The sequence below is a fragment of the Sceloporus undulatus genome, chromosome 4 (assembly GCF_019175285.1).
Source record: "Sceloporus undulatus isolate JIND9_A2432 ecotype Alabama chromosome 4, SceUnd_v1.1, whole genome shotgun sequence".
Taxonomy (NCBI): Eukaryota; Metazoa; Chordata; class Lepidosauria; order Squamata; family Phrynosomatidae; genus Sceloporus; species Sceloporus undulatus.
The window spans coordinates 250,690,700-250,703,642 of record NC_056525.1 but is presented as its reverse complement, the minus strand read 5'-3'; the positions used below and the strand labels follow the sequence as shown (position 1 = coordinate 250,703,642).

Here is a 12,943-nt window from a genome sequence, read left to right as displayed (position 1 = left end):
AATAATAGTATATAGCTGTGTTAGTCTGTAGAATCAGTCCGCAAAAGGATCTTGTAGCACCTTTGAGACTAACTGAAAGAAAGAAACCAATAGAAGTCTGGTGTCTAGATCAAGGGAAGCCATTGAGCCACTCTGGGCCTCACCTGGAATAATCTTGTCTCCAGTTCTGAGTACTGTACCGCAATTCAAAAAGGATGTTGAGAAACTGGAGCCATGTGTCCAAAGGAGGGCAACTGAAATGGTGAAGAAGGGCCTGGAAACCAGGAATCCCTATGAAGAGAGACTTAGGAAGCTGGCTATGTTTAGCCTGGAGAAGAGGAGGTTAAGAGGTGATATGATGATAGCCCTGTTTAAGCATTTAAAGGGATGTCACACAGAGGATTGAGCAAGCTTGTTTTCTGATGCTCCAGAGAATAGGACACAAAACAGTGGATGCAGTATTAATATTACAGTGGGCCCTTGGCATCTGCTGAACTTTGGTTCCAAGGACACCCCCCCCCCCATGGATACCCAAATCTATGGATGCTCAAGTCCTATTATATACAATGGTGTAGTAAAACAGTGTCCACTATATAAAATGGCAAAATCGAGGTTTGCTTTTTGGAATTTACATATACTTTTAAATATTTCCAAGCCATGGTTGGTAGAATCCATGGTTTTATGGAGGCCCAACGATACAATGGGCCCTTGGCGTCTGCTGGGGTTTGGTTCCAAAGTCCCTCCATGAATACCAAAATCTGTGGATACTCTTATCCCGTTATATTAATTATATCATTATTATTGCAATGGGCCCTTGGTATCTGCTGGGGTTTGGATTCAGGATCCCCCATGGATACTGAAATCCTGGATGCTCAAGTCCCATTACATAGACTGGTGTAGTAAAATGGTGTCCCTTATAGCAAATGGAAAAATCAAGGTTTGCCTTTTGGAACTTATGTATATTTTGTTGGCTCATGTTTGACTTGTGGTCTATTAGGACTTAAATACAGAAGGTCCAATTTAAAACAATTTGAATTAGGAGGAAAAAAAATGGGAGGTGTCTAAAGAAACCAGGATAGATGGCTACAGAACTTTGAATTGATCTACGATTTGAAAGGGACATATATCATCATCATCATCATCATATTCATCATCTTTATTTCTCACCCATCTCTCCCTGGCTGTGGAGCAAGGCAGGGAATACACAACATACATTAAAACACATTACAGTAATTAAAACATGTACAAATTTTAAAGCACAAATAAGACATATATTTATTTTTTAAAAAGGAACAGTTTATTTTTATTTTACTTTATTTAGAAAGACAGCGGTGGTGGAATCAGCATCTTTGGGAGACTTTGAACAGAGGCTGGATGGCCATCTGTCAATGGGGATGCTTCGGGGGAGAGTTCCTGCATGGCAGGAGGGAGCTGGACTGGATCAGGGCCCTTCTTGGGGTCTCTTCCAATTCTAGGGTCCCATGATTTCTGTGGGGAAAACATGGCTGACAACCATCCTGGAACCTTGGCTTGGGAGGCCTCTGGAAAAGCCTCAGGGGGTCAGGGGCCTTCAATGTGCCTCCAGCTGGAACAAGTCAGGTATGTGCAGAGGGCTATAGGCCTCAGCCCTGCGCATCAACCTCATTTCCCAAAATCCACATCGTTTTGTGAGACTCTTGTCAGAGAGCGCTGGTGCACCACAGCAAACTACAAATCCCAGCATTCCATAGGAGTGAGCCAAGGAAGCCACACTGCAGAAAGAGAGCCATGGAATCCTGGGGTTTGTAGTTTGCTGCGGTGCACCAGGGCCATCTCTGACAGAGAAGGCTAAATGTCCACAACACTACAAATCCCAGCATTCCATATCTAGGTCTAGTGTATGTTTGGATGCAACAAGGGAGGAAATAAATATGATTCTTAATTTTGCATCTGGGAGGCGATGGAAAGAGCTGCTTCCTCTTCTGTAAAAGGGAACTAACTCATCGCCATCCCTTTCTGCAGAACAAAGGCCCTGGCGAAACAGAGACTAAGAAGACTACAGCTGCTTCGCCTGTCACTCAGCAGAAGCCCCGCCCACCGTGGGGGCGTGGTCACTACTCGAGGCCGAGTGACAGCGGCCACGCCCCGCAGTCTTTGTTCCCTTGTAGGCCGAAGACCAGCGCCCTTGAGACCGCATCCAATCAGAGTCCGGCTCTCCGCTGAGGGCGGGGCGGATGATTTAACGGACGTCGGGAGCAGCCAGTGGCGTCCACCTTGGCTTTAATCGACATCCTTCTCCGCCAATTGGCAATCGGGAAGAGGGACAGCTCCCCAATCGCCGCTTGAGGGGGGGCGGGGCCTGGCGCTCTTGTTGTCGTCCGCGGCCGAGCGAAGGGAGTCGCGTCGGTAGCTGCTCTCGCCTGGGGAGGACCGACCGAAGGACGGAGCCAAGCGGGGGTTCGACGAGGCGCCGCGCCGTCCCGATTAATCGGGGCCATGTCGAGGCGGGGGAAGTGGGCCGCGGCCTGGGTGGCAGCAGCAGCAGCAGCAGCTGAGGGGGCGGCAGCCGCGGCGGCGACGACGACGAGAACGACGGCAACCACCACGACGGCGACGAGACCCGCTTCGAGATCCCTCCGGAGCGCGCGCTGCTGGTCGCTCAGCCCGTGAGGTCCGTTGACAAACTCCTCAGGGTCCGCCAGGCCCAGGGGACTACATTTCCCGGCGTGCCCCGCGCGAGCCTCTCAGGCCAGCGGTAGTCTTCGCCGCGCGGGACATCACGGGAGATGTAGTCCTTCCCTCTCTGAAGGGGCGGGGTGGGCTCGCTCTGCGGCGCGGGGCATCACGGGAAACGTAGGGGGCCTGTTTCTGGTCATGTGAGGGAGGAGAGGCGACGCTCGGGTGGGCCTCTGGCTGCATCCACGCTGGAGAAATAACCCGGTTTGGCACCGCTTTAACTCATGTCTGGCTCAAGGCTATGGAATTCTGGGGGTTGGAGTTGGTTGTGGGCGCGGAGCGGAGCCCCACAACATACTCCCAACTCCCAGAATTCCATAGCCTTGAGCCAGAAAAGAGTAAAAAGCGATCTCAAAGTGGATTATTTCTGCAGTGTGAATGCAGCCTTTGGTTCAGAACACACTGCAGAAATAATCCCGTTTGAGACCGCTTTAACTGCCCTGGCTCAGTGCTAGGGAATCCTGGGAACTGTAGTTTATTGTGGCACCAGAGCTCTCTGCGAGAGAGAAGGCTAAATGTCTCACAGAACTACAGCTCCCAGGATTCTCTAGCCTTTTGCCGAGGCTTTTAAAGGGGTCTCAAACTGGACTCTGTCTGCAGTGTGTGTCTTTTGGTTGTCCGGCTGCATCTCCACTTTAGAAGGCTGTGATCTGGTTTGAGACCACTTTGTCAGCCTCTGAGGCTCAGATGTTTCCCTGGAAAGAGGGGTCATTTAGTATGATTCTCCTTGTCTCATGCTCTGTTTAGGAGGCCTTGACTTGATGAGGAAGGAATTGCTGGGGATGTTTCGCCTGGAGAAGAGAAGAGGAGAGCCCTGTTTAAATACTTGAAGGGAATGTCACAACTGAAGATGGAGCAAGCTTGTTTTCTGCAGCTCCAGAGAACAGGACCCAACGGAGCAATGGATTCAAACTACAGGAAAAGAGATTCCAGCTAACCTGAGGAGGAACTTCCTGACAGTTATGGCTGTTCAACGGTGGAAGAGACTGCTTCCTTGGAGAGTGGTCTTCAAGCAGAGGCTGGATGACCGTCTCTCAAAATGGGGATGCTTTGATTGTGAGTTCCTGCATGGCAGAATAAAGGAGTTGGGCTGGATCAGGGCCCTTCTTGGGGTCTCTTCCAGCTCTAGGATTCTAGGAGCTCTCAATCAAAGCTCCCCCAGCAAAGGGCCACCCAGACTGGGTTTAAAGACCTCCAAGGAGACTCCATCACTCTCCAAGGCAGCATATTTCTCTGGTGAACAGCTCTTACTGTCAAATAGTTCCCCTTAATGTTTAAGTGGACTCTCTTTTCCTGGAGCTTTCATCCATTCCTCCATTGTGTCCTATTCTCTGGAGCAGCAGAAAACAAGCTTGCTCCCTCCTCAACATGGCACCCCTTGAAATAAATAAATAGGGCAATCATATCACCCTTTCCCATGGCGGCCATCCTCCCTGCATTGCCTCACCATACATCCTGGTGGAGTGGTGCTGGTGAAGGCCACAGTAGGGCTGCCCTCTTGCTTCTTCCTCCACTGGGAATCTTGGCTGGGCTCCCAGCTTCCTCCTTTCAGTCCCAGGCAGAGAGGTTGCTTTGGCTTGGCCTCTGCTGGAGGCAAAGGACTCTTTGTATTTGTTCATAGAAACATGTTCTGCCCTCCCCGTATGGTTGGATGGAGACTCCTAGTATTCCTTGCCACTGGTTGTGCTGGCTAGGACTGCTGGGACTTGGAGCTTTGACCATCCCTGGGCTTTTTCCCTTGTTACTGACCTACATTAGAGACAATGAACTTGGGCATCGTTGAGGGAATATCTTCATGCCAAAGGGGTTGAGCTGCCGCGTCCCTTGGCTAGTGTTAGTTCTCCATCCCGTTATAGCAGCAGAATGGGTCATGGCCCCTCTGTGGCTGCCAGCCTTGGACAGCTGCCCCAGAACCATAATACAAGAGCCTTCCCCTCTTGGTGCCAAGGGGCTGCTTAGCCCAGAACACACACAGACACCCAGGTGCCTCCATGGCGGGAGATTGGAGCTGATCTTCTTTGGGCCTCAGCTTGGATTATTGCAAGGGGAGTGTGCCGCCTCTGGTCCCCAAATCCTTTGGCTCCCTGCAAAAACCTAGGATGCACCAGTCAGAAAGTCCTCCTTTGACTTTATGTTCCTTTTAAGTGCTGCTGCTTGAATCGTTTCTCTTCCAGTCTCTTGTCCCAGTCAGAGCCATGCAGCCACTTCTCCTGGCAAGGTGTGTATCCTGCCCTGCCTCTCACCTTTAATGCAGAGCAAAATAGGGAATGCTCTGAGTGAAGGCAGATTTGGGGGAATTCTTCATGAGCGGTGGGGCAATGCACCCCCAGGCAAAGTTGCCCAGCTGGTGGGGTGCGACTACCCCTTCTCCAGCGTCACATAAATGGGCCTCCTTTTCCCAGGCCAGGCCCCTGGCAGCCCATCAGTCTCCAGCCGGTGTCTGGCAGAATACGGCGGCAGCTGCTTTTTTGCCAGTGGAACCAGTCCAGACACTTTGCACACTCTGTTCTCCCTTTGAGAAGTGGGGGAACGCTGGCCTCCTCCTTGGCTCTCTCCTGGGAGCAAAGTCTGAAGTCCAGCAGCTTTCATAGGTTCCTCGAGTGCCTTCATTCCCCTCTCCATGACCCACCAGTTTTAACCAGTTCCCTTAGAGTCCTAGTGCCCTCCATCATTCAAGCAGGGGGCCTGCAGGTGTAGAGTCCCTACACCATTTGCCCTGTTTGTGGTTTTCTGGGGGGTGCCTCCCCACCAGAGAGTGTGTCGCTGGAAAAGCACCAAGGAATAGCCAGCGGAAGCTTTTGTCCTTACTATGCTGTCTCCCTCCATCTCTGTGTTGGAAGTCTTCAGCTTCCCTCATGCTCTTGGCCTAGAGGCAGCTGCAGATCTGCAACAAGAGGCCCTCCCTGAACTCAAGAGAAGGGAACATGGCGTCCTCTCCATGTTTACAGGGGCTTGAGTTACACTTTGCAACCAAAATCCTGAAAGAGGAACTTTGAGAACTTTTGCCTGGCCAGATAGGCTCAAATGTCCTGATAATCCTGTGACCCTGTTTCCTGCGGGCCCCAGGACATGGGCTCCAGAGACAGGACTCCAGACCCACTTTTGGCTCCTTCTCAGAGGAAGGTGTAAGAGCGTGTGCGAAGTGGAAGGGCCTCTGGAAGAAATGGCAGGGTGCTTGAGTGGATGGGAGTACTGGGAGCTCAAGAGGGAAATGCAGGACATAGGCCCTGACACAGAGAAGGTCTCTAAACTGAATGACAAAAAAGACCAACTAGGGAAGTCTGGTACTTGTGAAGACTTATTTACCAATAATGCAAAAACCTATTAAACCATAAATTGCATGTGTTTACATAAATTGCTATCTTGAAAATGGTCGTATGGTAAAAATATGAAGAAGTAACCTTAACGTAAGGCATCCCATCTCTAAGACTTAACAAATCATAAAGGGATCAATCAGAAGTGAATTAGGTAATGTCCACAACTCAATAATAAAATCATTTAAAGTAGAGATAAAGTCCATGTACTTAATGGCGTACGTTTTCCGGAACCTGAAGTCTGAAGATCCTATGGCTTGAAAGAATCTTGGAAATAAATGCTTAGAACGTTAGACCTGGAATCCTGTGACTTCCAGGAACTTGGAGAGATGGTTCTTGATCCCAGAAAACCAGGTGTTACTGGTTTTCCCAAGCCACAGGAGGCCTAAGTTTGGCCAGCTTTGTGATCCAATCTGTGTGGAGACCTATGGGTGGGCGGCAGAGTCCTCTGTTCCCAGTGGCATATTCAACTGGTGGTCTCCTCTCTCCCTCTCTGCCAGGAAGTTCAGCCTTGCAGCCCTAGCACTGAGATCTCTTCTGGAACCAGGAGACACAAGACAATGAAGCTGTTGGAAAATTCCCGATTTGAAGCCATAAACTCCCAGCTGACGGTGGAGACAGGAGATGCACACATTATTGGCAGGTAAAGGGCAAGAGGGTGCTTTGGTGTCATCACAGGGATTTTGGGCACAGAAAAATTGGAAGGGGTCTCCCTTTTTCATCTGAACACATCCCACCCTCCCTTGGAGCTTGTGGATGCCTTCAGATCTAAGGGATGGGTCATGGCTTTTAAAAAGGAGCATCCAGAGTGGCCCCTTTCCAATTCTTTCTGTGTCCCAAAATCCCTGTGATGGAGCCAGTTCTCTTCTCTATCCTTGTTCTATCTTTTTCCCTTCCTGGGGAATTTCCTCTTGGTGTATTGTGTTGAAGCTTCTGCCCTCCTCTCCTGATAGCAAAAGGCAGGGCCAAGGAAACAGCCAAGAGGCAATCGACCAAAATCAAGTCTTGCAACAAATAAAGAAAGGAGAGGCTCATGTTTTAAAAAATTCTTGTTGAAGAATGTATGAGATTGGGCAAAGGGTGGAAAGTGGGGGGAAATCCTTGAAAATGCTACAGTGTAATGCAGAAACAGAGCACAGAGGTTTAATAGCCTTGGGCAAACATTTTTGTTGTGTCACAGTGCTTCAAGAATGAGCCCTGTCTTGTTATTAATTTCTGAGTTTCCTTTATGGTAGAAAACTGTCTGGGGATTTGATGACAACTCTAGTTGAATCCTGTCTCTTGTCAGATGTCCCAGACCCATTGATGCCATCCTTGTGTTGGCCTCCTGCCTGATGGCACTGCCACGAAGGAGCGGCTTGTTTGCTTTAGGAGAATTGTGAGCCATCTGATCTAGGAAGCTAAGCAAGGTCAGCTCTGGTTAGTGGGTGGGTGGGTGGGAGGCTACCAGGGAATACCAGGTGCAACTGGAGGCTCTATTTCACAGGAAGGGACTGGCAAAACCACATCCTTGCCCAAGAAAACCCCATGAAATTAATGGGTTTGCCATAAGTCACCAGGTGACTTGAAAGCACATACACAACGGCAGGACCAAACAAATTCCATGAACACAGGCTAGAGGCCAATAGGTGTGTTATCATCAGTTGGCAGGTAGCTAAGTCAGTCTTGACAGAAGCACACTTGGGAGGTACCCAGTTGTTACTTATGAGCTTACTTTATGTAAACTGCCGTGGGGTCCACTTTTGGATGGAAGAGCAACTTGGCTGGTGCTCCTGACTTAAAGGGTTCTGGGGACTTGAAGCTCATTTTGCCATGTGTGCCGAAGACTCGGGAGCCAAAGCAGTTTTGCCAGGTGCCACCCTCCTGCAGCCTCCTGGGCACCTGCATTTGACATGTTGGGAGAAGTAGGGCACTTGGCTGCCTCATATTTACAGTCCACCAGTTTGCTCTGCTTTTGGGGGGGCTGCTTAAGCTCCCTGTTTCCAGAAGTCTCTGTGAGGTGGGCTGGCCGGTTCTCCTCAGTTTCAAAGTTCCACATCTCCCTGCAGGATTGAGAGTTACTCTTGCAAGATGGCTGGTGATGACAAGCACCTCTTCAAGCAGTTCTGCCAGGAAGGCCAGCCGCACGTCCTCGAGGCGCTCTCGCCACCCCAGACCACGGGGATCAGTCCGAGCAGGTAGGTGCCTGTCTGGGCTTCACTCCACCACCTAGCATGGCCCTCACAGGGAGAATGCCAGTCGGCTAGAAGAAAGTCTTCTCTGAGCAGAGGATCCTCCTCTGTAGCACACCACCAACCGACTGGCTGAGGAGTCAGAAAAGAGAGGGCATTGGGCAGGAGGAGTGGGGGAATGGCTGAGACCAGGAGGGATCACGGAACCTCCTGCTCCCAGGCTCTTCGTCAGGATTTGTGGAGTACCACAGGCCACTGCCATTCTGGGAGAAGGCAGACACCTCTCTCAGCCAGTGGAGGCTCTTGTGCCAAGGTGAGGTGGGCTCTGCCCAATAGCTGAGCAGGTTCCAGCTGCATTTCAAAAGTCCTTGTTGAGCCCCGGGGAAGGTCTGCAAGACTGAACTGTGTGTTGTGTGTCCCAGGCTCAGCAAGAGCCAGAGTGGGGACGAGGAGGGGCCCCTCAGCGACAAATGCAGCCGCAAGACCCTCTTCTACCTGATCGCTACCCTCAACGAGTCCTTCCGCCCCGACTATGACTTCAGTGCAGCCAAGAGCCACGAGTTCAGCCGAGAGCCCAGTCTCAACTGGGTAAGTGGATTCCCCTTGTGAGCTGCAGCTTGGCCAGCGTGGCTAGGCGGCCTGGGCCCACCTGGAATTGCCCCTCTCAGCTCATTCTCTCCAGGTTGGTAGCCAACTCTTTGAAAATGGGCTTGCAGCCACTTGTCTGCTGTCAGAGGGTATCGCTGGGCCTTCTCTTGGCAATGCGGCCTGTGCCAGCCCCTCCTTCTTTTCCTTTCTCTGACAATGTGCTTGAGCAGCTCTCTGTGTGTTTGTGTGTGCACCCATGCACACACTTGCACCACCTCTCCCCTTCTGCAGCAGACAGCCCCAATAAAAGTCCTGGTTTCTCTTTCAGGTGGTGAATGCCGTGAACTGCAGCCTCTTTTCTGCTGTGCGGGAGGATTTCAATGCCCTGAAGCCACACTTGTGGGACGCGGTGGACCAGGAGATCTGCCTCTCTGAGTGTGACATCTACAGGTGGGCTTTGGGCAGGAGGCGCATCAGGGAGGAAAGGGCTCTCTTGAGGAGGATCACGGCCTGGCTGCTCACAGGAGGAAGGGCAGGGCTCTCAGGGAAGCAAACAGGCAGGGATCCTCACAGTATCCTCTTATGACACCACAGTTACAACCCGGACCTGGACTCAGACCCCTTTGGAGAGGAAGGCAGCCTGTGGTCCTTCAACTATTTCTTCTACAACAAGCGGTTGAAACGGATTGTCTTTTTCACCTGTCGCTCCATCAGGTCAGGGCCCTGATCCAAGTGGCAGCACCGGGGATCAGTCTGGCATTTTCTACCCCTGGATTCTGGCACTTGATGTTCCTTGACTCCATTTCTAGTCCAGAGGACAGATCTGGAGTGGAGCTGGGGATGGGAGACAGGGATTAGAGACAACCAAAAGCTGACATAGTCCCTTTGTTTTTTCAGTGGCTCCACATATCCACATTCTGAGGCTGGAAATGAGTTGAACATGGACCTGAGTGAAGATGATGCAGAGGAGACGGTGGAAGCGTGTGACCAGGATGGTGGCAGCATTGAGGAGGACAGGTGAGTGAGCAAGGCCTTCGCATTGAGCTTCCCGGTTTCTTCAGCTGGACTGGCCCTCTCTCAAGGGTGCTTTGGTTGTGTATTCCTGCTTGGCAGAAGCGGGTTGGACTGCATGGCCCTTGGGATCCCTTCCAGCATTAGGATTCTTAGTCTTTGGCTCTTTGTATGAAAGCCTGGAAACACCAGTGGAACCCAGGTAGGCAGGTTTTGACGAGTGTGTGAGGCAGTCTGCCATGTCACTATAAAGGTCTCCACCTCTTTAGAGTTCTGGGGTTCCTCCTGCAGCATGGTAGCTCCTTCCAAAGGTGAGAGGTGACTTAAATCACAGAGTCAGAGAAGTGTAAGGGATCCAAGTGGTCATTTTGTCCAGCCCCTCGCCTCTACAGGAAGCCAAAGGTGAAACACTCTGAAAGATAGCCTTCCAGTGAAGGCAAGTCCACAACTTTCTGAGGACATGTCAGAAGGTCTTTAAGCAGAGGCTGGATGGCCATCTGTCAAGTATGCTTTGATTGGGATTTCCTGCATGGCAGAATGGGGTTGGACTGGATGGCTCTTGTGGTCTCTTCCAACTCTACGATTCTATGATTCTATGATCTGCCCTGCTGCCATATGGTCCTTACTAGCAGGGTGTTCTTCCTCAAAGTTTAGTCAGAACATTCTCTCTTATAATTTTCATTCACCAAGCAGTTCAGACCCTGCTGACCTCTGGAGCAGCAGGAAACAAACCTGCTCCATTTTTTGTGCAGTCCCCCAGCAGGTTGGGGACTTTGGCTCCCCAGCAGCCAGAGATGAAACCTCCAGTTTTGTTAGGTTTTTCCCCACCTTTCTTTCCGCAGGACGCAAGTGATCTGCATGTGACTCCATGGTCCATGCTCCCTCCACCCCAAGGATGGCTTCTCCAACATCCTTCCCAGCTCATCCCAGCGTCGTGTCGCTCTGCCTGCCCACCTGCCCTGCGGATGCTGTTGAATCGGTGCCTCTGGACGCCCCAGATGATGACCAGAACCCATTTGCTGGTCTGCGCTTTCTTCAAGGGCCTGGACATTGAGGTGTTGGCAGCCTGTGTGGGAGACGTTGTCCCGCCTTTCCTCCTGGGACAGGACCCTTCCAAAGCACTTTTTGATCCAAATGGTGGCCCAGCAAACTCTGCTGGGGCCTTGGGCCACCTGTTGCTTCTGCCTGAGCTTGGGGCTGTTAATCCCCAGGATTAACAGACTGACTGACCAGCCCTGGGAATTGTCCATTCGTTTCAAGCATTTGTCTGGACTCTTGCTGCCCCTCAGTGATGTTGGCTGCTCCTCCTGGCAACTCTTTTTACATTTCATAATGCTGCAGTGTTGTGGAAGCTGGACCACAGGCAGAAGCTGTGGCAGGGGGACTTATTGGGGCAAGGCAGACTCTCAGAAGAAACCTTCGCTGCCCCCACTGCTCTGGTTCTTTTTTTTTAAGCCACAAAAGGCACTTGCCGTGGCGGGAGCAGTCCCTGGACTCCCAGGAGTCGGGCTGTGAGCGTCTTGGTGCTACTGCCACTGCTGCTTTGCTTTGCCCAAGGGCTCCTAGAGTTCTATTTTTGTATTCATATCTGAGAGCTGCCTGTGTTGATTGATATTCTCCCCGCCACCCAGTCCCTTGCTGCCTGCACTGGCTTGCTTTCCTCGTTGTTTTATGCGCTGTGAGCCTGTCCTACCAGCCTCTCCTCCCTGGCAGCCTGGCAGCTTCTTTGCTCAGTGGACAGAATCCCTTGCCCATTCTGCGTGACTGCAGTGGTGCTGGCACAGGACAAGGGCAGCTCTGATGGGCTAGGCCTCATTCCCTCTCTCCAGCCTGGCCTGGAAGGTGGGGCTGCTGGAAAAGCACTCCCCTTCCCTCCCTCCCAGTTCTTTTGCACTGACTCAGATTCCCTCCTGCCTGGTCTGTCTATCTTTGGAGGGGCGAGAGAGTCCGGTGGGCAATGGCTATGTGCCCACCCAAAAGCATGGTGAAGAAAGCCCTGTTGCCACTGTTGCTCACAGCCCATTGTGTGTGCGTTGCAGCCTCTGCCTCTAGCCCGCAAGAACTAGCCATTTTGGCGATGCTTCTCTTGAGATCTCTTGAGATCAGTGTTCTCCCAGGTAGGAAGATGCATTGGCTGACACCTCCTGCCTCTTTTGGGGGAGTTTGTCAAAGCAGGGCCAGCCCCCTAGCCCCCATCATTGAGAAGCAGCAGAACAGTTTCCCAGGGCATCCTTCTTCCTTGGCTGTTCTGAGTCGAGTGGAAGGGCAACCAAAGACTGGAGTGGGAGAGAGGGGGGCTCTGCACCAAAGTGCAGCATCCACACACCATTAGTACGCTGAAGGCCTCCGTTGCAGTGGCCCCTCAGCCAGGCTGATGGGCTGCTCCTTTTCTTTGGGTGTGATGCTCCTTCCTAGAAGAGAATAGCCGGGTCTGGAAAAGCCACATTGAGAGAAAATCTGGCTCTGCTCCCCCAACATTGCCTCTGTTGCTCAGCCCCTTCTCTCCATTGCTGCCCCTCCCACAGTGCCAGGCAGCGAGGGCCCTGGGGCAGGCAGACTCTCACACACACCCCTGGCGTTAGACTCAGTGGCTTCCCTTCTCTTGTGTTTAACTATGTTGCCTAGTGTTTTGTTGGTGTGGCTATAAAGTTGTTTTTTCTTCTTCTCTCTCTCTGACTTGGTGAGTCTAGTGGGCTGAGAATTCGGGAAAGGAAGGGTAAGGGGGTTCCAATGAAGAGGGCTGGGCTCTGTGAGCCCTGGTGCATTGGGAGTTCACTCACTGTGTATTGCTGGGGCACATACAGGTTTTCAAAAACCAGTATTGCCTGTTTTGTCCTTCCTGCCGCCCCCCTGCTGTTTTTGATGCCTGGAGAACTACGGTAGTACCAAGGGGTATTTTGACTGTGTCTCTCAGGTCTTGGGGGGGGGGGGGCTCTGGAAGTATGGGCAAAACTCCTCAAAAGCATTTGCCCAGCTGTGGGACCCTCTTTTCTGTCTTCCCCCTGCTCCCACCCCCAGTTCTTCCCCCTGGATCACATCAGTGAGTTGTCAGCATAGATCAGAGTGATCAACTGGCCCCAGACCCTCCTCCATGACAAGCCAAAATACACTTCCCTCTGTAATCTGTAGTCTGAGCAAGGTTCCTCTGCCCTTGTTGTTGGCTGT

At 51.7% G+C, this 12,943-nt stretch overlaps 1 protein-coding gene across 2 annotated transcripts; it reads left to right on the top strand.

Annotated features, from left to right (window-relative positions):
- Nucleotides 1–2,311: 2,311 nt before the first annotated feature.
- On the top strand, nucleotides 2,312–12,447 carry MAF1 (MAF1 homolog, negative regulator of RNA polymerase III). Of its 2 annotated transcripts, none has more exons than XM_042464522.1 (8): nucleotides 2,312–2,629; nucleotides 6,509–6,651; nucleotides 8,057–8,185; nucleotides 8,602–8,767; nucleotides 9,096–9,217; nucleotides 9,362–9,481; nucleotides 9,665–9,784; nucleotides 10,621–12,447. In XM_042464522.1, exons 2-8 carry the CDS (start codon nucleotides 6,569–6,571, stop codon nucleotides 10,640–10,642), a joined length of 762 nt encoding a protein of 253 aa, XP_042320456.1. In that variant the 5' UTR covers nucleotides 2,312–2,629; nucleotides 6,509–6,568; the 3' UTR covers nucleotides 10,643–12,447. The 2 variants fall into 2 exon arrangements, with proteins under 2 accessions (XP_042320456.1, XP_042320457.1); XM_042464523.1 differs by lacking the exon at nucleotides 2,312–2,629 and adding an exon at nucleotides 4,107–4,912.
- Nucleotides 12,448–12,943: the final 496 nt, after the last annotated feature.